This window comes from Protopterus annectens, chromosome 8.part0, assembly GCF_019279795.1.
Source record: "Protopterus annectens isolate FY-2018-M chromosome 8.part0, PAN1.0, whole genome shotgun sequence".
NCBI lineage: Eukaryota > Metazoa > Chordata > Ceratodontiformes > Protopteridae > Protopterus > Protopterus annectens.
Window position 1 is genome coordinate 11,341,120 of NC_056741.1, and position 24,067 is coordinate 11,365,186.

Below are 24,067 nucleotides of genomic sequence, written 5' to 3' on the forward strand. Positions count from 1 at the left end.
TACCATCATGCACCAACTTCAAAACTTTATTAAAAGCGCACCTAAAACATGCTGGCTATGCCCTTGCAACTCCCACTCTAATATCATCCACCCCATCCAACTACTACCTTTCTTTCACTTCCACTAACTACCTTGATGATAGCAAGCTCAGATGCTCATAAGCCTAGTACTTATTATACAGCAGGAACTTCTCATTGTTACATTTGTTAATGCCTGTTATGTACTTCACAGATAAAGATTCTAGTTGTCTACTGATGTACTATGTTCTTCATCTGTAAATATGTTGTAAGTAATTTCTATGTTAAATTGTTAATCACTATGTAATCCAATGTAACTACTGTCTGTTTATTTTACTGTGGAGCTTTTCTCCCCGGGCCTCCGCTGAAAATGGACCCACGTCCAGTCGGACACTCCCGGTCAACAAATTTAAATAAATAAATAAAAAATAAAATAAAATGTCAGAAGTATCTGGTTTGCAACTTTAGGGGCAGTGCTTGTCACTGCAAACTAATTGTCCTGTCTGCAACTAGGTATTGGTGAAATTTCAAGGGTGCTTTTGCAGGAACAGTGTCAACTCAAAGTACCTACATATATACAGAGGGCACTGCTAAGCACTTGATTTATAGATGAAGTTTTTATGGAGGTATTCTGAAGTCCAGTTGGACAGTAGTTAATCAAGCAGTACTTACTGAAAAGAAAGAATTAGCTTTGTCAAGAATGATGAATGGTGGGTTCACTTAACTGAATATTACCTGGCTACTCACCACCACTTCACACTGCTGAGATACAATGCCTGTGTTTCTTCTCTCACCAGAAGCAAAACAGCACCAGTCCTAAGATGAGAAGAAGGCCACAGGCTCTGTGGTAATCAGCAGTCTTGTCCCAGGTGATGCAGGGGTTTGTAGGCTTGTTATAGCCTTTTTTGGTAGATGCCTTGAATAGCAACCAGACCAGTCAGGAAGATCCCACACAGACATTCACTGCCCAATCAGAGGCTGTCAGGAATCGATGCCCTCTGCTTCTTCTTTCACCAGGAGCAAAATATAAGCACAAAGTCCGAGCTGTCACCTGTGAAGCAGTTATTAAGCTTTGCGGTGATCATCAGTCTCCAGAAAGTAATGCCCTTGTGCTCCTTCTCTCACCAGGAGCAAAACAAAAGCACCAATCCCAAGATGACTACTGAGAGGAAAAATGTGGGCTCTCCAGTAATTGGTGGTCTTGGACCAGATGTTACAGATTTTAAAGGCTAATATCCTGAGAGTTGCAGTGTGTACTAAGCAGTTAGATATGAAAGAGGGAGCAACTCAAGCTTTAGCAATCTAAGGGGAGAGACAGTAATTTTAAAAGAGCAAGATAGGTTGGACATGGTGGGCACTTAGTATTCTGGCTTTATGGAATACAGTGGGATGACCAATAAATTTAAATAGCTTGAAGGGGAATGACCTCACAAAATAAATGTGTGGTTACTAGCAATAGCCAATGAAAGAGTTGAGGGAAAGGAATGTGTTGGTCAAATTAACATAAAAGGCTGACAAGTACAAAGAAGTTGAGTTTGAAACCTCAACAGCCATAGCTCTGGTCTCTTTCTTAGTTTAAATATGCTGTTGAAAACAGAATACAATTAAAATGCAATGTAAGGAAAATATATTACAATATACAAAATAGAAGAAAGCAATGAGGCAATACAAATGACAAGAAATCAATACAAGTAAAGCAAGCTAACCTTTCATTCACAGCAGTCTATGGCAGAGCCTGAGTGAGCTGTTCCAGTAAAACCTTCAAATATTTTATTTTACCCCTTAAATACAAGTTTTAGTTTCTAATTCCTCCCCCAGTTCACTGGTAATTTACCTTAACTGACCTATTCTAATTTCTTTGTGACTCACAAGAGAGACAACTCTGCTGTCTTTCCTAATTTAAATATGCAATTGGAAGCAGAACAGTGTAATAAAAATACACCACAGTAAACAATAAAGTAATGCAAATGACAAGAAAGCAGTGTAAGAAAAGCAAACTAATCGTTTCCTCACAGCAGTCTGTGGCAGAGAGGGAGCTTTTCCATTTTTTACCACCTTATGTTTCTGTGGGACCCTGCCATACAACCAAACCCTTTCTTAAACCACATCTCTATCCCTCCTGGATCCCACACCTTTTAAGAAATAGAGTCTTATTTAATGCGCTCCAACATATTTATGTTGGAAAGCTCAGCTGCAAACCAAACAGGCTTCTGAGTCCTTTGAACCAGTATATATTGCCATCCTACAACTGCTGCCTCTCCATACATTTATAAATTGGGGAATCCCTAGCCACCCAGTGTTATAGGAGGATATAATTTAGCCTGGCTCATTCTAGGTTTACCACCCTTCTATCCAAAGTTTGAGTAATCTCTACCAGTCCCTAATCATCAAGAAAAGAACTACCTGTTGAAGACGTCCATTACAAACAAGATATATGGGAACAAAATTGTCTTAAGAAGTTGGACCTGACTTAGCAAAGGGAGGTTCATCCCATTCCAACTATGAGATTTCTCCGTGATGTAGTTAGTAAGAGGATTAGTATTCAAAGGAAGGGTTTGGGACATATCCAGCACCATCCAAATGTGTAAATATTCTACTGTAGTCACAACCTCACAGGTTACAGCCTCCCTTTGCTCAAAACAAACCAGTGTCCATTTGTTCATTCCTGTAATGTATTTAGGACCCTACCCAGGCTATGCCAAGGCTGTGCTAGCCACACCCCACAGTCATCTGCAAACCAAGATGCAAGCATAGTTTTTGACTGCGAAAACCTGATAGCGTCATTAGCATGTCTGCTTGTTATAAACACCTCCAGGACAGACATCTTAAGCAGAAATAAGATGGGTGAGAGAGGACACCCTTGCCTGGTGCCCCTCTTTAGCTGTATCAGATTAGATAAAATCCTATTAGATGCAACCAAACCTGTAACCCTGGTATTTAATACTCTACATCTGTGAATAAACTGCAGTGGGAAAGCTATTACATCAAAAAGATCCCAAAGGAAATTCTAGTCCAACACTATCAAAAGCTTTTAACAAGTCTACCAGCAGGGCTCTAGAGTAAGTATCTTTAAATTGCTCCAGTTTTTGCTAGGTCTACCATAGTCTGATTAAATCTAGACCACCACACCTCCCCTTATAAACCCCTGATGATGCATCAACACATACTGAGTTAAATCTTATCCAGCTATCTCTCTCTCAAACCTTTGCATAAATGTTTGTGTACAACTGAAGACAAGAGATCGGCCAGTAATTTGTAGTATTATATCTGTCTTTACTGGGTTTCAAAAGGAAAATGACCTTCGCCTTATTTGCTCATTCTAGAAACTAACTCCTTCCTGCATACTTAAAATGTTTCCTCAAAGACCCTATTAAGCCATCTCTAAAAGCTTTAAAAAATCAGGGGTCCACCCATCCAAACCCTGGGCTTTCATCACTCTTAACTGTTTAATAACCCTTAATTTCTGCAGTGAAACTTTCTTCTGCCAAATTTAACCTGTTCTGCCTGGAGATCTGTTTCAGAGTAATACCCAAAAGAAATGAGGAGAAACTGGTTCCCTACTAGTATGTGCGTATTATTTAACTTATTTATATTTTCAGATTATTTTACTTACTGTTAGGAAGTGTTTAGTACAGAATTGCACATTTATAAGTTTATAATTTGCTTCGTAGTATTTTACAAATGTTTAATACAGTAATATGGCAGCATTTTTTCACCTGTAGGTGACAGAGCTTTTGCAATATTAATTTTGATATGAACATATAGCTGATATTTGTAATTGATTTCCAAAACAAATATTTGTATTCTCAAAGTTTCCAAATTAACCACCATGTTATAGTGCCATTTTTAACCAACACCCATGGCTAGCATGTGCTACTCACAACATGACTGTATCTCGCTCCATTTCTGCATAATTAATCTAAGTATGGGGTATAAGCCATATTTTTTATAACCTCTTGCAAGAAATCTTTAATAGCTTCAACCCTCCACATCACATGCTGACTGTTTTATGTTGCATGCCCAGCGAATCAGGTCAGATTTTAGATGATACTTTGGTCGGTCATGCACAATTTATCACTCGTAAGGTATTAGGCTCAACATTAGAATATAGTTAATTTTGATACAGTGTACCTCAAACAGTTTTTATTGATACATTGTTTGCCAGGTTAATCCCACTAGGCCTGTGGCCTGTTTTCAGGAAGACCGGAGATGGTATTTATATTGAGATGGGGAAATTTGGCCAGGAAACAAGTGAACTAACCTCCTGTTTTTGATAACTGCTATGAAATCTTTTACATCCAGCTGAGCTACCACCAACTCAGGCAGATATGAGCTTGGTTCAACAATTCATTTGAAGGATGACCTACTCAGCACCCCCTTATGCTGCTTTGTAGTGTCTATATCAAAAAAATGATCCAAGCACTGAGGTGTGGATAGAACCCACAACCTTCTGATCTTCCAGCACCAAAGGTGAGCGTGCTGCCTTTTGAGCCACTGAGACTGCACAATGCCTGTATTTGTCTTGCCCAAATGCATCTAATGTTACTCTCTTTCTAACACTCACTGCTTGTGTAGATCCCCATTGGCATGACAGCAACATACTCCATTTTTCTGTTTTTAATTTGCAATTTATTGTGACTCCAGCTAATTGGATTAATTTTCAAACTGCTGACACTGGAGTACAGCAGTACGGGGGTACTATAGTCCTGAGTGTGCCATCTTTCAGATGAGAAGTTAAACCGAGGTCCCATCTGTTTGAGTGGGTGGTAGCTCAGGTGGACGTAAAAGATCCTGTGCTACCTATGGAAGGAGTAGAAGAATCTCCTCAGTGTCCTGGCTAAATTTCTCCTTGTAGTATAAATACCACCATAGGTCTTCCCTGAAAAGAGGTTATAAGGCTAGCGAGACTAAACTAGTGAACAAAGGATGGGTGGGTGGATGGATAGACAGACAGAGTCATGTAAATATGTAACATATTTCATTTTCTTATAATTTCTTTCAAATGCTGTTTATTAACTCAAGCCCTGTACATCCTACAGTGATGTTTTCACTGATGGTGTCTAGCATATCCTGTATGTACTGATGCCATCTTGTTTCCTAATGCATGAGCTACTTTTCATGAAATATTAGTGTCAATGTTAGAATAATATTAATACAGTGTAACTGAAACCAGTAATTAATGTTTTACCTCTTCCTACATGTGATTGCATTGTGATTGTGATGCAGGGCACACAGGCTGCTATGCTGTGTTCCATGACTTGCTGCTGTCCTCACATGGCTGTACTCTGTGCACTTCATGGTGCACCATTGATGTGCATGATAGTTTGTGGTCACATGCAATATGCACCATGATGTCATACAGTGAGGGAACTTGCCATGCATCTGTCAGCACAGCAACAGCAGCCAAGACACCCATCACCTTATGTCTGATACGCAGAGCAGATGGTAGATTAATCCAGATTCCTAGCATCCATGAAGAGGCAGGCTATAAAATTAAATATAAATACAACTGCAGAGATGGTGATGATGATGAAAGAGACAAGTGCATCATTTGAAAGGTAGGACGCACTGGAAGTGAACAAACTTCATGAAAAACGTGTGCTTAGCATTACTTACAATGTGTAGAGAATAGCCAAATAGTCTTTATTCTTATTCTTCATTTGTTATTCATAGTGCATTATGGATCCAGCTTGACAATTTTCAGGCTCGTCTTAGAGAAAAGTCCAATTGAGTAAATATTACAATAATTTTAAACACTTATGAGTAAAGAAAAGTTGTTTCATATTGCATGGATTTGGACATCATCAGTATTCAAACAGCTGTATCGTATTTACGATATATATGCAAAATGCTGTAAACATCAGTGTCATCATCAGTATTCAAACAGCTGCATCGTATTTATGATGTGTACAAAATGCTGTAATTTAGAATGTCATCGTCAGTATTCAAACAGCTGTATCGTATTTACGATATGTATACAAAATGCTGTAATTTAGAATGTCGTCGTCATCAGTATTCAAACAGCTGTATCGTTTTTACGATATGTATACAAAATGCTATAATTTAGAATGTCGTCATCAGTATTCAAACAGCTGTATCGTTTTTACGATATGTATACAAAATGCTGTAATTTAGAATGTCGTCATCAGTATTCAAACAGCTGTATCGTTTTTACGATATGTATACAAAATGCTGTAATTTAGTGTTGTCGTCATCAGTATTCAAACAGCTGTATCATATTTACGATATGTATACAAAATGCTGTAAACATCAGTGTGTCATCATCAGTATTCAAACAGCTGTGTCGTATTTATGATGTGTACAAAATGCTGTAATTTAGAATGTCATCGTCAGTATTCAAACAGCTGTATCGTTTTTACGATATGTATACAAAATGCTGTAATTTAGAATGTCGTCATCAGTATTCAAAAAGCTGTATCGTTTTTACGATATGTATACAAAAATGCTGTAATTTAGTGTTGTCGTCATCAGTATTCAAACAGCTGTATCATATTTACGATATGTATACAAAATGCTGTAAACATCAGTGTGTCATCATCAGTATTCAAACAGCTGTATCGTATTTACGATTTGTATACAAAATGCTGTCATCGTCAGTATTCAAACAGCTGTATCTTATTTATGATGTGTGTACAAAATGCTGTAAACATCAGTGTCATCATCAGTATTCAAACAGCTGTGTCATATTTCCGATTTGTACACAAAATGCTGTAAACGTCAGAGTCTTGGTGGAGAACATCAGTACATAACACATTAGTACCCTAAAACCCATTATGAAACAGGAGATATACTTTCAGTTGTGATAATACAAGCTAAATTGTTTAGGCTAACATGTCTTTAAGACAGTGTGATCTGGACTATGTTAAAATCCATCCATCCACAACCCCTTTTTTCCCCGTGTTGCACATGGAGTCAGAGTGTCACTTCAACAGTGACAATCATCTAGAGCCAAGGTTTACAGTTACTTGTCTGAGAGACTGATAGAAAAGTAAGGACCATTTTGGTGAAAAAAAAGTTTCCCATGAAAATTGCTTATTAGAGATATGCTGGTGCAGAATACCAGCGGGTGGGATTAAAAAAGAAAAAAAAACAAAATCTTCCTGCTTACCTATTAAGTGTCAGAAATGTAATTGGTGAGCTTTTATTAAACACTCATTTATCTAGTTATCAAGAGTGCTTTGTAGAGCAGACATGTTGGTGTGCTTGCGTTATCCATATGTAAGTACTTAATTAGTGGTAAAATAAGCTACATTTCCAGACTGTGGCTTAGTCCACTATCCCAGGCAACGATCTTAAATAAGTAAATTTAACAAATAAATAAAATGTGAATAGGTGCTCATATAATTGCAAACCAGAATGATGTTTCATATCCTTACACACAAGACAAATGAAAAGACAGATTTTGAAAAGGTTTTTTTTTTGTTTATAGGTGTATACTGGGCTAATGACTACTAGGGCCCTTATAAGCTTAGCCGTGCAACTGAAATGTGACCTACAAATTTGATTTGTGTAGGGGGTGAATTCTCATCTTGTGGGGGATTCAGTGACTGCTCCCAATTTGCATTCTGATTAGGCTTGAAATGGGCTGCGGTCCAATTACCTAGTACTTTAATATGAACTTGAATATACACTCATTTCATTCTGGGTGTCTGACATTCTGAGGATTACTGCTAAGGCAGGAGTAAGAACTGCAAGGAAAACTAGGGAATAAATACACTTGGGACACTTTTCAATTTGGGCATCATTATAGATTCCTTATTAAGCCTGAATTCAAAATTAGAGACATTTGAACTCGATAGATCATATTTATGTCCAATGAATAATTATATGTGTTTAGTGTAACATATTTGACGGGATTAAATTTGCACGTAATGAGTAATGTTTCGCATCTCATAGTTTACATTAATGAATATGGGAGGTAATACTTTATAATGTACTATGCAAACTATCACCACAACAAGAACTTGTTGGAGATATAGCCACTTGCAGTATGAGTTCCACTTCACTTTGTGATTTTTGCTTCTGTTTTTCTCAGCTGGGACAGTGAAAACATTTTAGTACATGTAGTAAAAGATGCATACCTGACCATAGCTCTTGTGTTACTGTTTACTGGAAGACCACATTCATTAGACCACTGAACCCCTGTAAGATCAGTGGAAGAAGAGCTGATGTGTATTAAGTTTCATAGATTAGTACTAAGCTAACTGCCCTTGTGGGCCATTTTAAACCTAGCTAATTAGCCCATGTGAGAATCAAACCCTGCACCTTGTGAATGTAAGGGAAACACTTTAACCATGTTATATGTGTGTGTGTGTGTGTGTGTGTGTGTGTGTGTGTGTGTGTGTGTGTGTGTATATATATATATATATATATATATATATATATATATATGTATATGTGTGTGTGTGTGTTTATCGACATGTATGTATATGTATATAATATTAATACCTCTCAACCTCTTAGAAGAAGAAATCTGGACAAAGATGCAAAGAATAGAGGGACATAGGCCCATAGGTACAGTTTTTAAATATTGCTCTTACAAACTTAAAAAGTTGATAGAATAGCAGGTTTTGCATTAGCATAATTTTTCCTGAAGTGTATGAAGTATGAAACTCAAATGTCTGTCATTAGTTTTCTGACTTCAACCCCCAATGATTTGCCAGTGGTTTGTCAGAAAACCACAATTTAATGAGACACAGACCAAAAATTTGAGGCAAAAATCTGTACAGCTGAGACCTGAAGCGAGAGAAGGCAATTTTTTTTTTTGTGGATTTACAGTGTTTGGTAAAAACTACACTATCCTGAGTGTACTTTGCAAGATATTGGTAAGTCATCTCCACTCTGGAGAGAATCTGTAAACAGAGTAAGGCAGTGTTCAAGTGTTAGGAAAGTATAACTGTAGCCTTTTGATATCATAACTGACATAGCTTTGCAGAGCAGATAGAATCCATTGTTTTATGTTGTATTACCATTAAAAGCATTGGAATGTGAATTACATCCATGAATTGTTTTTAAGCAAAACCACACTTTTGAAGTTTTGAAGCTCTTCAGTCAAACAGACAATCTCAAGCATTTTTTTTCTTTGCAGTGGACTACCCCCTCATTTCCGTAAACTGAAATAATCAACTCCAAGTTTGCCAACCCTTTAAAAGCGTGTCAGAGATCACATGTAGAGATGAGTGTGTGTATCGGAGTGAGTACTGTTAATGTTTGTGGAGAGTGTCATTTTCAGGACATTCCAAGGTTCCTGATTCTTAAAGTCCAGGTCCATATCATTGGGCACTCTAGTACTGATGGCAGCGTGCACTTCAGAAGTGGCTCCCCTCACTAATGCCATGCAGTGAACCTGCCTAGTGGGGGAGCTCTTGAATCATTTCCCTCGAAGGGCTGTTGTGTATTTTTAGTCTGACAGTTTGTGCAGAGGGTCAAGGCCGTACAATGTAGTCCCTGTAATACAATGAACCTGCCTAGTGGGGGAGCTCTTGAATCATTTCCCTCGAAGGGCTGTTGTGTATTTTTAGTGTGACAGTTTGTGCAGAGGGTCACGGCCGTACAATGTAGTCCCTGTAGTACAATGAACCTGCCTAGTGGGGGAGCTCTTGAATCATTTCCCTCAAAGGGCTGTTGTGTATTTTTAGTGTGACAGTTTGTGCAGAGGGTCACGGCCGTACAATGTAGTCCCTGTAATACAATGAACCTGCCTAGTGGGGGAGCTCTTGAATCATTTCCCTCGAAGGGCTGTTGTGTATTTTTAGTGTGACAGTTTGTGCAGAGGGTCACGGCCGTACAATGTAGTCCCTGTAGTACAATGAACCTGCCTAGTGGGGGAGCTCTTGAATCATTTCCCTCGAAGGGCTGTTGTGTATTTTTAGTGTGACAGTTTGTGCAGAGGGTCACGGCCGTACAATGTAGTCCCTGTAGTACAATGAACCTGCCTAGTGGGGGAGCTCTTGAATCATTTCCCTCGAAGGGCTGTTGTGTATTTTTAGTGTGACAGTTTGTGCAGAGGGTCACGGCCGTACAATGTAGTCCCTGTAATACAATGAACCTGCCTAGTGGGGGAGCTCTTGAATCATTTCCCTCGAAGGGCTGTTGTGTATTTTTAGTGTGACAGTTTGTGCAGAGGGTCACGGCCGTACAATGTAGTCCCTGTAATACAATGAACCTGCCTAGTGGGGGAGCTCTTGAATCATTTCCCTCGAAGGGCTGTTGTGTATTTTTAGTGTGACAGTTTGTGCAGAGGGTCACGGCCGTACAATGTAGTCCCTGTAGTACAATGAACCTGCCTAGTGGGGGAGCTCTTGAATCATTTCCCTCAAAGGGCTGTTGTGTATTTTTAGTCTGACAGTTTGTGCAGAGGGTCACGGCCGTACAATGTAGTCCCTGTAGTACAATGAACCTGCCTAGTGGGGGAGCTCTTGAATCATTTCCCTCGAAGGGCTGTTGTGTATTTTTAGTCTGACAGTTTGTGCAGAGGGTCACGGCCGTACAATGTAGTCCCTGTAGTACAATGAACCTGCCTAGTGGGGGAGCTCTTGAATCATTTCCCTCGAAGGGCTGTTGTGTATTTTTAGTGTGACAGTTTGTGCAGAGGGTCACGGCCGTACAATGTAGTCCCTGTAATACACTGAACCTGCCTAGTGGGGGAGCTCTTGAATCATTTCCCTCGAAGGGCTGTTGTGTATTTTTAGTGTGACAGTTTGTGCAGAGGGTCACGGCCGTACAATGTAGTCCCTGTAATACAATGAACCTGCCTAGTGGGGGAGCTCTTGAATCATTTCCCTCGAAGGGCTGTTGTGTATTTTTAGTGTGACAGTTTGTGCAGAGGGTCACGGCCGTACAATGTAGTTCCTGTAATACAATGAACCTGCCTAGTGGGGGAGCTCTTGAATCATTTCCCTCGAAGGGCTGTTGTGTATTTTTAGTCTGACAGTTTGTGCAGAGGGTCACGGCCGTACAATGTAGTCCCTGTAGTACACAGTTTCATTCCCTCAGTCCTCATTTGCCTGGTCTGTGACCATGAGCAAGTCACTTAACCAGACAATCCTCCCAAGTCACCCCTGAAAAAGGACTGTGTGTCCAGTGAAACTACCTGGTTAACAAATGAGTCATTTATTCAGTTATTCATTCATTCATTTATTTATTTTACAGAGTATTTTCTTTCCTTTGGAAATGTTTACTGTTGGATAACACCATTTTGCCTTGGCTGTAATGCTTGCTACTCATGTTTTAGGTAATGAGACATTGCTGAAAGCTTGACGCTGTCTTTTTACTGTAGATGCAGCATACAGGTGAGATACATGCCATATTAACCAGTAGTTGTTGTAGGCCAGCTATATCTCATTACTGAGCAGAAGAACAGCAATACTACATAAACGATTGTTTAACTAATTGCAGAATAATTGCTAAGTAAATTCTTTTATTTTTTTTCTTCCAGTTTCTGAGACTGGTTCACCATCATCCCATGACGAGGTAAGTTTGATATTTCTAGAGAGAGAATTTCTGTCTCTTAGGGTAGGTTTAAGTGTGTGAATTTAATAAGGTTATCAGAACATATGGAGAATAGTAATGTCTACCTATGTGGCACCATTAGGTTCTGCCTCTGAGCGGCTACATTCCCAGAATTGCTAGGAACCCAAACCGTGGCATTGTAGCACCATGAAGCTCCAAAAGTAGGTCTTGCTGTTGTTATTGTGGGTTGTAGTGCCCAGTCCAGATATTGTGGGTTGTAGTGCCAAATCCAGTTATTGTGGGTTGCAGTGCCCCATCTGGTTATTGTGGGTTGTAGTGCCCAATCCAGTTATTGTCGGTTGTAGTGCCCAGTCCAGTTATTGTTGGTTGTAGTGCCCCATCTGGTTATTGTGGGTTGTAGAGCCCCATCCAGTTATTGTGGGTTGTAGAGCCCAATCCGGTTATTGTGCCCCATCCAGTTATTATGGGTTATAGTGCCCCATCTGGTTATTGTGGGTTGTAGTGCCAAAGATTCCAAAGACCACCACAAGGTGTTCTATAGCTATTTCAGGATTCTAAATGGCAATGCTCAGATCTTCTACTGATCCCAAGGATATTGCCAATATCCTGGCAGAGCAATTCAGTGCAAACTTCATCCACTCTCAATCCCTAAAGGGCCCATCTCAATACGAAAAGATTGCCAAATTCCAGTAATAACAGCCACAGAGGTAAAAAATGCACTCTCCAAAGCTAAGAATACAGCATCCATGGGACCAGACGACATCCCAAGCTGTGTACTACAAGAACTACAAAACGAACTGGCACCTCACCTAAGTGTTATGTTTAATCATAGCCTCACCTCAGGTTTCATGCCCACTGAGTGACATACAGCTACAATTATCCCATTCCACAAGGGGGGAATCCACCTTGGATCCTGGGAACTACCGCCCCATCAGTCTGACAAGCCTAATCTGCAAGGCCATGGAACATATTATCATGGAACTTATAAACAATGACATTGGCAACCTTCAAACACTTCACTCCATGCAGTTTGGGTTCATGAAGGGCCGATCGTGTCTCCTGAACCTGATTAACTTCTTTGAATCAGTCTCCAGAGCCATGGACAAGGTTATGGTCATCCACACAGCCTATCTGGACCTTGCCAAGGCCTTCGACACCATCTCCCACTCTGGAATCATAGATAAACTTACTAAGCTGGGCATTAATCCCTATGTCACTCGATGGGTTGCCAACTGGCTTACTGACAGAACCCACACTGTAAAAGTAGCTGACTCCAAATCCAGCTCCAGACAAGTGACAAGTAGAGTACCTTAGGGTTCAGTCCTGGGACTGCTCTTGTTTGGCCAACACTAAGGGACTCTGGCTAGCAAAGTTTGCAGATGACTGCAAACTGGGAGCCATTATTGAATCCCCAAATGTTGTGGATATTCTACAAAAGGGCCTTACAGAAACAGATGCTTGGTGCCTTAGCCATGGACTCAACCTCAATGCCAAGAAATGTATAGTTAGCCCCTTTGGGAAAAAACATGTACTCGTGAATTACCACATAGGTGGCAGTACACTAAACACTGAAAGTGTGATAAGAGACTTAGGGGCACAGGTGGACAGTGGTCTCACCTTTGATAACCACATTGTGACAACAGTCAGGAAATTCTTCTATGTGGCACACCTCATCACTAAGGGCTTTTCATCCAGAAAAAAGGAGGTCATTGTCCCACTGTACTCATCCCTCATTAGACCCATTATAGAATACAATGCCCCATTTGGTATGTACCTCTGAACACATCTGCAACAACTGGAAAGGCTGCAGAAATACCTCACTAAAAGAATCACAGGCCTAAAGCAGGTGCCCTATGCTGAACTTCTAAAAAAAACTCCACCTATACTCTGTTGTATATTGTCTACTCAGAGGAGATCTCTGCTTAACATACAAGGTCATGTCAAACCCAGAGCTGTTGAACATGCTACACTTAAAGAAATCCCACTCCCTCAGAGACACATACTGCAGGGATCTAAACCTTGTCATCACAATGAACAAAACTTGCTGGAGGGATAGGTTCCTGACCCAAAGACTCCCCAGACTCTGGAATAGACTGCCCATACATGTCAAGCAGAGTGCCTCTTTGGCCCTCTTCAAAAGGAACCTTGATGATTGGATGGAAGATAGGAAATTCACCCTGCTAGACAGGGTTCCAGGGAAGTAAATACTGTGGGAAGAAATAGCCAGGGAATTGTTATGGCTAGGCTTGTATAGGCCGTAGGGCCAATAGCCTAGTACCAACCTATGAACCTAGTGCCCCATCCATATGAGGTGGTCAGGTGAGTTACTCTTCCTGGAAGCTTACTGAAAGTGTTTAAAAAGGTTTTAAGATAACTTTTGTCTGTGAAATATCTGTATTATTAACATCATTTCAATTTTATATTGTAGCAAGTGCTGCTTTTTTTTTCAGTTTTCATTTACCTGTTTATAATGTAGGTCTATGTGTGTGTGTATTGTGTATGTGTGTATATATATATATATATATATATATATATATATATATATTTTTTTTTTAACATACATGCAGTTCAAAACATCAGTAACCCCCTTTTCTTATTTTTACATGGGATCAGGGTGTTACACCAACTGTTGCCATTTTCTGTATTTCGAACTTTCCTACCTTCTTCAGCTGGGATACCCATGTCTCTCATATACCTTCCTCTCATATTTTCTGTCATGTAATCCATCTGTCTTTGGATGCCCTTTTCTCCTCTTCATTCTTCCCTTCCATTCCAAATTTTCTTCACCAAATCATTGTCTGCTTTCCTGCACGTGCCAAACTACCCTAATCTGTTGTTCTCACCTTCTCTGCAGTTGTAGCTACTTCAGCTTTGACTCGGATGTTATTGTTTCTTTGTCTGTCCCCACAGTGTGCATCCTACCACCCGTCTCAGGCACTCTGTAACCACTAGCTTCCTCAATTGCTGTGCCTTCACTGCCCAGGTTTCCCTACCATACAGAAGTACAGTTCATAACACTGTTATGTACACGCTATGGTCAGCTTCTTTGGCATTATACTGTCACACACTGTCTCAGACTCTCTGTGCCAGTTCGATGAAGCCCTCTGATTCTAGCTTTGACCTCTGCATTTAGACTTCCCTTCTCATCCTTGCTTCACAGATGCTTTTAGCTATTAACCTCTACCACCATTTTCCCTTCTGACTGAATTTTCAGCTTCTTCCAATTTCTGACAACTGCTGCCATAACCACTGTACTGTCTGCACTGAGTTTTATCGGTTGTGCCTTCAGTTTTGCATTCCCCTCTGCTGTCATTTGCTGGAGTTCATGTTTAGAATCTTCTTATAATGCTCTATCATTTACATACAACAACTTTCTTGATCTGACCCCACTGACCTGTTTAATTATATAATCTTTTGCCCATATGAGCAGCAGTGAGCTCAGAACCCGAGCTCTGATTCAGCCCACTCCCACTGGTAACCCCCTGTGAGACTGGACATGGTTCATAATTTTGTCATTGGGTCCTTATACATAGCTTGTTGTAATTCTACAAATGTTTTTGGACCTTCAGACCGTCGCAGAACTGCCCAAGTCAGCTTTCTTGAGACCTTCTTATTTGATTGCTCTCTCCGGGAATGCCCAGTTGGACTCTTTCCTTATCTCCAGTTTCTTCTTCAACATCTTTCTGTCTGCCAACATCAGGATGGCTTTGCTGCATCCTGTTCTGAATCCAAATTGCTCATTTCCCATCTTACTTTCTGCTACTCTGCATATTTATTTATTAGTCACTCTCTCCAGAACATGCAGTGTGACAGGAGATTGATACATCTGTACTGCCCACAGTTCGAATGTCCTCTTCTTTTTTTGTAAACTAGCACTAAAATGCTTATTCTCCAGTAATCAGGGGTATGGATATGCCTCTCCCTGCATACTATAGTGAGTGTTTGTATATGTATGGTGTGTGAGTGTGTGTGTGTGTGTGTGTGTGTATATATATATATATATATGTACATATATACATATATGTATATAAATAAATATATATATATATATATATATATATATATATATATATATATATATATATATATATATATGGGTCTACTTTGTTTCACTGAAAGCACATTTCACTGCATTTGAATTCACCCTGACCAAATCGCTGAAAGCATAAATTACTGAAAACTCAATTACTGGCACTGTATAGAGTTCTGTAAGGGCAAGTAAAAGGTATATGCCCTTTTCCCCACTGTAGAGCGATCCTGGAGTTAGTATATATAGTTAAGGGTGGTGTGGGGTGCACAGCCCCCCCACATTGGAAGTTTTGGAGGGGCATAGCCCCACAGCTAATTTGGTTTTATATTATATTTCACCAAAAATTTCAAAACAATGCATTTTAAACCATAGACATGCATACTTACAACACCAATGATTAATTCTTTCCAGAAGGTAATATATACCCAAACTAACTGTGGGGGGGGGGGGGGGTATGCCGCCTGCATATACACACACACATATACAGTTTTTTTTTTTTTCCCCTTATTGAGGTGCCTTCTGGTTACATAGCTTTTGACTGTTTATGTCATTAGTTTGGTTGATAGTTTGTCTCTTCATGGTACGTGGCTGTGTTATATAGCTCACTCTGTGGATCGGGTCAGATTCTACTTTTTCCTGCATGCCAGGGATGTGGGGATGACAGCCTGAATATTGCATACTTGCATAACTCAGCCACATAGTGCTATGGGAGCTCTACGTTTGAGCCAACTTTTGGAAGAAAACAAGGGGGCTCTTTTGCATCTGTTATTACAGAGACACTTCTTTAATTGTAAAGGAGTTTAGAATAACACTCATTTTCCTGAGTGGTAGATAATTGGAACTACTTTTGTTTATGGCAGTCTGTGATATTTTTTCTGTTATAAGATATAACTTCCCTGACAAAACGTTTAAAGACAAACATTCCATGTTTATTGGGGACAACTTCTGCCCTTGGCTAAAATATATCCAGTATATGTTGTGTTTCTCTTTTGTAACAGTCAGGAAACATGTTCTTTCTTGGGGGTAGTTCCTGCCTTTTCATGCTGGGTGGGACTGAAAATTGTTAGGCCTATTTTATATTTTATGTATTTTTTAAATTTGTTCTAACATTCTAGTAAGGTGTGTAATTTTCACAAGTCACTTGTATAGTTTTACAGAGTATTAAACAGCACTGTATAATTTTCATTTTCAAAATTATTCTGTATGCTGTGGTTGTAGTTCCCAAAAGGTCCTAGCTGTAAAGGACATGTTTTTGTTAGAACAATTGTTAATACATACAGTGCTTCTGTATGTCCCTGTCTATCAACCTAGCTGAAGATTTCTAAGTGGAGAAGTACACGTACCTCTCAACTGACCCTGATTTTGCCTATTTTCGCACTGACCCTTGTATTCTTTTGGGGTTTTTTTCTCCTAAATTGCTGAGGATTATAGTCAGTCCGTCATGCCAGATGTTAGCGTTTCATACTTTTTATTATTCGGAAAATACATGTCGATGCAAAACGTGTTTTTTTAATTTCTAAATGAATTAGAGTAATTAAGTTGCCCCTGATTCCTGCCTTCTCCCATTACTTTTGACATTCCCCAGAATTCTTGGGAAAAGGCTTACTTGTGTGTGCCAGCCCTGCACATTGTTATGAAAAACACTTTCCCCTAACGATACCACTTTTCAGACAAATTTGGTCTGTAGTTTTCTGAGGGCTTTTTTGTAAGTCAACCACAAGAGGCGAATGTTTGTTTTCCTTTGGAAATCCATTGAGTTTCAGCTTTTTGAATTTTTTTCATTTAAGTGAATTTCGAATTGAAGATGATTAAGTGTTGGTAATTCTTCAATTTCAGATTTGCCGTTACACGTGCATGTATGTCGATGTATCTGTATCTATGTCTAAGTATGTCTCTCTCTCTCTCTCTCTCTCTATATATATATATATATATATATATATATATGTATATATATATATATATATATATATATATATATATATCTACACACACACACACACATATACAGTGGATATAAAAAGTGTACACACCCCTGTTAAAATGCCAGGTTTTTGTGATATAAAAAAAATTAGACCACAATACATCATTTCAAAACTTTTCCCACCTATAACCTGTACAGTTCAACTGCAAAACAAACAAATATGTTAGGGGAAAAAATATAAAAAATAAAAAACATACAATAAGCTGGTTGCATAAGTGTGCATGCCCTTACAAATAATGCTTTGTTGAAGCGCCTTTTGCTTTAATTACAGCATTCAGTCTTCTTGGGTACACACCTGCCATCAATTAAAGAGACTCTGATTAACCCAAATAAAGTTCAGCTGTCCTAGTAGGATTTTCCTGACATTTAATCGGTTGCCTGCTACAGCAAAAGCCATGATTCACAGAGAGTTTACAAAGCATCAAAGGGATCTCATTGTTTTCATCAGACAGAAGGGTACAAAAACATTTCCGCAGCATTGGATATCCCATGGAACACAGTGAAGACAGTCATTAAAAAATGGAGAATATATGGGACAACAGTGACGTTAAAAATAACTGGACGTCCCTCCAAAATTGATGAAAAGGCAAGATGAAAACTGGTAAGGGAGGCTGCCAAGAGACCTACAGCAACAGTGAAGGAGCTGCAGGAATTTCTGGCAAGTACTGGTTGTGTACTACGTGACAGCAATCTGCTGTATTCTCCATATGTCTGGCCTATAGGATAGGGTTGCAAGATGGAAGCCTTTTCTAGAGAAAAACATCCAGGGCAGCTACAATTTGCAAAACAATACATCGTCTCCCAATAGCATGTGGAAAATATGTTTTGGTCTGATGAGACCAAGGTTGAACTTTTTGGCCACAATTCCAAAAGGTACGTTTGGCACAAAAACACTTCACATCACCAAAAGAACACCATCCCCATGTGATGTGAAGTGTTGTGCTGTAGGTCTTTTAGCAGCCTCCCTTTCCAGTTTTTATCTTGTCTTTTCGTCAATTTTGGAGGGGTGTCCAGTTTTTTGCAACATCACTGTTGTGCCATATTTTGTCCACTTTTTGATGACTGTCTTCACTGTGTTCCATGGTATATCCAATGCTGTGGAAAACTTTTTTGTACCCTTCTCCTGACTGATACCTTTCAACAATGAGATCCCTTTGATGCTTTGTAAGCTGTCTGCGAACCATGGCTTTTGCTGTAGCAGGCAACTGAGTAAATGTCAGGAAAATCCTACTAGAACAGCTGAACTTTATTTGGGGTTAATCAGAGTCTGTTTAATTGATTGCAGGTGTGTACCCAAGAAGACTGAATGGTGTAATTAAATCAAAAGGTGCTTCACCAAAGTATTAATTTAAGGGTGTGCACACTTATGCAACCAGCTTATTGTACATTTTTTATTTTTTATATTTTTCCTCTACAAGAGGGTAGTGAGACCAGCTATGTTATATGGGTTGGAGACGGTAGCATTGACAAAAAGGCAGGAGTCAGAGCTGGATGTGGCAGAGTTAAAGATGTTAAGATTTGCACTGGGTGTGACTAGGATGGACAGGATTAGGAATCAGTATATTAGAGGGTCAGCTCAGGTTGGACAGTTTGGAGACAAAGCAAGAGAGGCGAGATTGCGTTGGTTTGGACATGTGCTGAGGAGGGATGCTGGGTATATTGAGAAAAGGATGCTAAGAATGGAGCTGCCAGGTAAGAGGAATAGAGGAAGGCCTAAGATAAGGTTTATGGATGTGGTGAGAGAGGACATGCAGGTGGTTGGTGTGAAAGAGCATGATGCAGAGGACAGGAAGAAATGGAAATAGATGATCCGCTGTGGTGACCCCTAACGGGAACAGCCAAAAAAAGAAGATGATATTTTTCCCCTAACAGATTTGTTTTTCAATTGAATTGTACAGGTTATAGGTCACATTAAAGGCGAGAAAAGTTTTGAAATGAGTTATTGTGGTCTTATTTTTATATCACAAAAAGATGGCATTTTAACAGGGCTGTGTACAGTATTTATATCCACTGTATTTAGCAGAGGTATGGGGGGCACAGGGGGGCTTGACCCCCTGCAAAAACGTAAAAAAATTTTTTTTGTTTTTACTTATTTTTTTTAATTACAATTGCAAAGTTTCAAAGCTTCAGTCTTATGGTCGCTACCATTTGCAGTTTGAAGCTTTGAAACTTTGAGCTTGTGAAGTAGATGTCGGGCCACATAACATCGCCTAAAATCAGCTACAAAACCAAGATATCTGTGCAGTCAGAGTAACCTCTGAACAGAAACTGATTCACTGATACATTTTTATCAGTGGCAGGTTTTATCAAATCTGCTTCAGAGTAGGTTATGTTAAGCGGGCAATGCATGCTGGCAATGCATGCTGTCTGCCAAATCACCCATTTACTAATATTTTTATGTATTTTTCATTTTTATGAGCAAAATGAGATGAAGTCTGTTATTTTTGGAAACATAAGCTAGTATTATTTTTGTATTGTAATGTGTCCTTAATGGAACTTTTCCTCCTGAGACACTGCTGAAAGGGGCTTACTAACTCACCCCGACTATCCTGGTCAGTGATTGGAAACAAATGCATACATTTCATGTACCATAACTGTTCTAATCAAGTTCTGCAGCAGTTTGCTGATTTCTTTATTACAAAAGGCAGCACAGTCAGCCATTGATTTGAATATGCTTTCTGCCAACCAAAATCAATCTGTTTACTGTAAAAGAAAAGTGTGGCTTTTCCTCTTACAAAAATGTTATCCTTTTAGTGTAAATTCTGTGCTGCCTCCTAGGATCCATACATCGGGGCAGATCCTTCATTATCACAGGATCTTGGAGTCTTTTAATTCACCATAGTCTAACAATTAGGGGAAACTATCCTTGTGGAATACAACATAAGGGGCAAAATAAATCAAGGCATGCAATTCTGAGACCTTCAAGGCCTAAGTTAAAATGTCATACTAACTTCACCAGAAAGTTTAATAGGGATTTAGTCAAATTCTTTATTGAAAGTTAACATCCCTCCCAGGACGTTCTAGTCTTTTAGGATATCTTTAAATGGAACTCTCCTTCTAGGAACTGTTTAACTGTATGAAGAGAGTTAGGGGATGTGCCCATTATAAAAAGGCTGATGTCCCAGAACAAGGTACTCTAATGGGGAGCAGAATTTCTTCTGACCCTGACAATATACTAGATATCTTTAAAATGTCTGAGTGCTCCACCTGACCAGAGGTAAAACCTTCCTGCTGGTATCAGTAGAGGAAACATGTCCACTTAGATTTTAACTGAAGTGTCTGGTATTTGGCTTTTTTTTAACCTTTTGTAAGTTTTAACCACCTCTATAGACAACAGCTGTCTGTTCCCTGTTTAATATTAGAGCCTCAACAATTGCTTTCCAAAAGGCAGCATATGAAGCACTAGATGCCGAACCTTGGCTTGATGTTGCAAGAAGAAATCTTCCCCAAGGGACAAAGTCAGAGGCATGTCTGTAGACTGAACTGGAAGAGAGAGACCCAGGGTTGCTTTGACCTCCTCAGAGCCGCTCAGACATACCGTCTTGCCTGTCTTGCTATTAGCAAAACACCTGGAATGAAGGGAACAAAAAGAAATGCATATGAACCCCCACCCTTGCCTCCAACCAATGCTTGTTCACTGCATCCTGAAGTGCTATGCAAAACTACACCACCTGTAGTTTTTTTGCCGGGGGGGGGGGTAGCAAAAGTCAGTGTCAGTAAGTGACAGACCTCTGGGTTCCTTTGCAACTTGTGGTCCACTGCCACCAAGCAACTTATCCTGTTTTCTGGAGAACTCTGTTCACCTGGTGGATGAATTGCCATTATACTGATTTTCACAGTGAGTCTCCACTGCCATACATTCATGGTTACCCTGCGTAGTGTAATTGGGACAAATTAGTTTCTTCCTTTTAAGTTATATACTGTACCACCACAGGACATTCAATGATTACTTGGAGGTTACCTTTCTGCAAAACCATGTGAAAAGCCTTGGTACATGGAGAGACCACTAACACCGCATTCCAGTGGGTACACAGCTGCAAGTGATACAGAGATCACAACCTTAAACTGAGAGGAACTACAGATTGAGACCCCCACACACACATTCCCACCTGTAGCATGTCTCTATCCGGGAAAAGTGACAGAGCTGGGCTTTGTTAATGGTTTGTTTAAGTGTTACTGCACTGCTAAATCTGATGCTGAAGGTACTTGAGTAGGGTGGGAAGAAGAATGCACTCGGTATTATTCACTGCATGTGCCTCTTGAATACAAAAGATCCTTGCTGACCATTGCTTCTGAAAACCTCTTACTGAAAACACCTCGCCATTGTATACATTATTTCTTAGGGAACATAATCTCCTTTTATGAATTCAGTAGACAGGAATACTTTTCTCCTGGCCGTATGCACGACTGACAACTTCTACTTGATAGTAAACCTCAGTGGATTCAGAATAGGAATCACCACCCCCAGAAGTTCTGGAAGCTCTGCTGTGAGCTAATTTGCCAGCAACCAGTTTCCAAAATAGGAATCACCACCCCAGGTGTTCTAGAAGCTGTGCCAGGAACAGAGCATCCAGCAAGTAACTGTCCAGCTGTGGCAAATGTGAATGCCTTTCAGCTGTATTGTCTTTACTGGTGGGGGTGAAACACTTAGTAAATGCTCTTTCACAAGTTACTAGGTTAAAAGGTAGAAAGCTGAACTTGGAAGTATTGTGTCCCCATATGAAATCAGAAAACCTATGAGTCTTGAATACTGGATGAGCAAGTGCACAATGTTTGGCAAGGGGCACCACAAAGTGTCTATCCAGCATTGTTTCACCTTGATAAATTTAAAATAAACATTTTTAGAATTGTCCTCCATTTGTTTTCTTTGTTTGTTATGCAAAAACATCTGTGATAACAATACTGTCAAAGAGAGAAGGGACCTTATCCTTCATCCCCTTCCTCACCGTAGAATTTAGCAGAGAACATGCCCAGAGATTCAGTGAATTGGACTCTTGTGACATCTCTGTGCAAGTCATTTTGGAGATAAATTCTGTACTGTATTATTATTCGAATAAGCAGTTGCTTTGATCTCTGTGGGATCAGGAGCGGCCTTAGGTCACCTGGTGCCCTAGGCAAAAGGGCTCCACGGCACCTCCCACCACATCACCCAGTGCCCCCATCCTGGTCTACCTACATTAAATACATACTAAAAAAGCGCCCCTGCAAGAGCGGTGCCCTAGGTGACCGCCTAGTTGGCCTATGCCTAAGGCCGGCTATGTGTGGGATTATTTTAAATAGTTCAATGGTAAAGCCTAGCAAGTTACCTGTATTGCAGTGTGTTAGGTAAAACTGCTGTAATTTAAAATACAAAGCAGTGATTCAAGACCAGTGAGAAAGATAAGCCTGCCTTTCCCAGGGCGGGTTTAGACTTTGTTACAGATGTTTAATACAGCTTTCTATATAGTACATATGTGGGAAAAAAAAGACAAAAATACCTTGAGTAACAGTGCAGGTGTTGCATGTAAAACGTGATATTTCAACATATACTGTACAATATGTAGTATATAAATAAGTATATTATTTTAAGCTAAAATCCTGGCAATTGCTTTTGTAAACACTCTGCTTTTGTTTGTTGGGTATTTCCACAGTTCATAATTTTACAACTGCAATGCCGAAGTTAAAACTATGGTTCTACAGAAATGTTCAAATGCATAGATGAATTTCACAGCTGCAGTCGAGCACTGTTTTCTGATTTTTCTGTCATATTTAAATAGTGATAAGCAAGCGGTTCTAGGGAAAGCATGCGTCTGTTTTTCAGGGATAAAATGGAAAAATAAGATGGAGGAGTTTAGGCCTAAATTGTTTGTTTTGCCGCCAGCTTTATTATTGCTACACAGTCTCAGCTATTAAAAAAAAAAAAACACTGAAGTTTGCAGTCACAAGTGAAGTGTTACAGCATCCATGTTGCTCCTTTTCCTACCTAATTGATGTGATGTAACCAGACATCAGGGCTACGTGCAAACAATGCCAGGGACTCAAACGTGTCATAACCAGTCAGGTGGCACAGAGTTGGAGCATTTCCTTTTTTTCCTTCAACATGCATGAATTACAAGAGTTCTGAGTTTACAGATGCTGTTTGTTTGCATTAATTTCTACATTTAAGATTTGGATATTTAAATTACTTTGTTTATTTTGGTGTTATTATATTACAATTTGTTCTATTTTAAATTTTGTTTCACTTTTTTTTTCTTGAATCGTGAATAGTCATTGTTGGCTAGGGTCATTCAGGAAACATTCCTTTTACATTCATTGATTAAATAGGAATTAGATCTATCTAATTGGTGGGCAGTGCTAAGAAACAGTTTTCTTATTTAAGCTATTTTATCTATATTCCTCTTCAAGAGAGCCGTGTTTACAACAGTGGATCTGGTAATTTTAATTAGGGTATACAGGGAAAACAGTTCCATGAACAGTTGGGGAGCCAGTGGGAATTCTCAACATAGAAATGATCTTTTTTTTCCCAAATTTCAGTGACTTCCTTCATCAAGTAGAGTTTTGTTAACT

The 24,067-nt window shown here is 39.5% G+C and overlaps 1 protein-coding gene across 1 annotated transcript in view; it reads left to right on the forward strand.

The window, feature by feature from the left end:
* The window catches only part of TNFRSF1A (TNF receptor superfamily member 1A), a 931,685-nt gene that overhangs the window by 815,726 nt on the left and 91,892 nt on the right, over nt 1-24,067 (forward strand). The window contains exon 8 of the mRNA XM_044079564.1: nt 11,476-11,510. Coding sequence (XP_043935499.1) covers nt 11,476-11,510 — 35 coding nt within the window. The remainder of the gene's footprint in view (nt 1-11,475; nt 11,511-24,067) is intronic.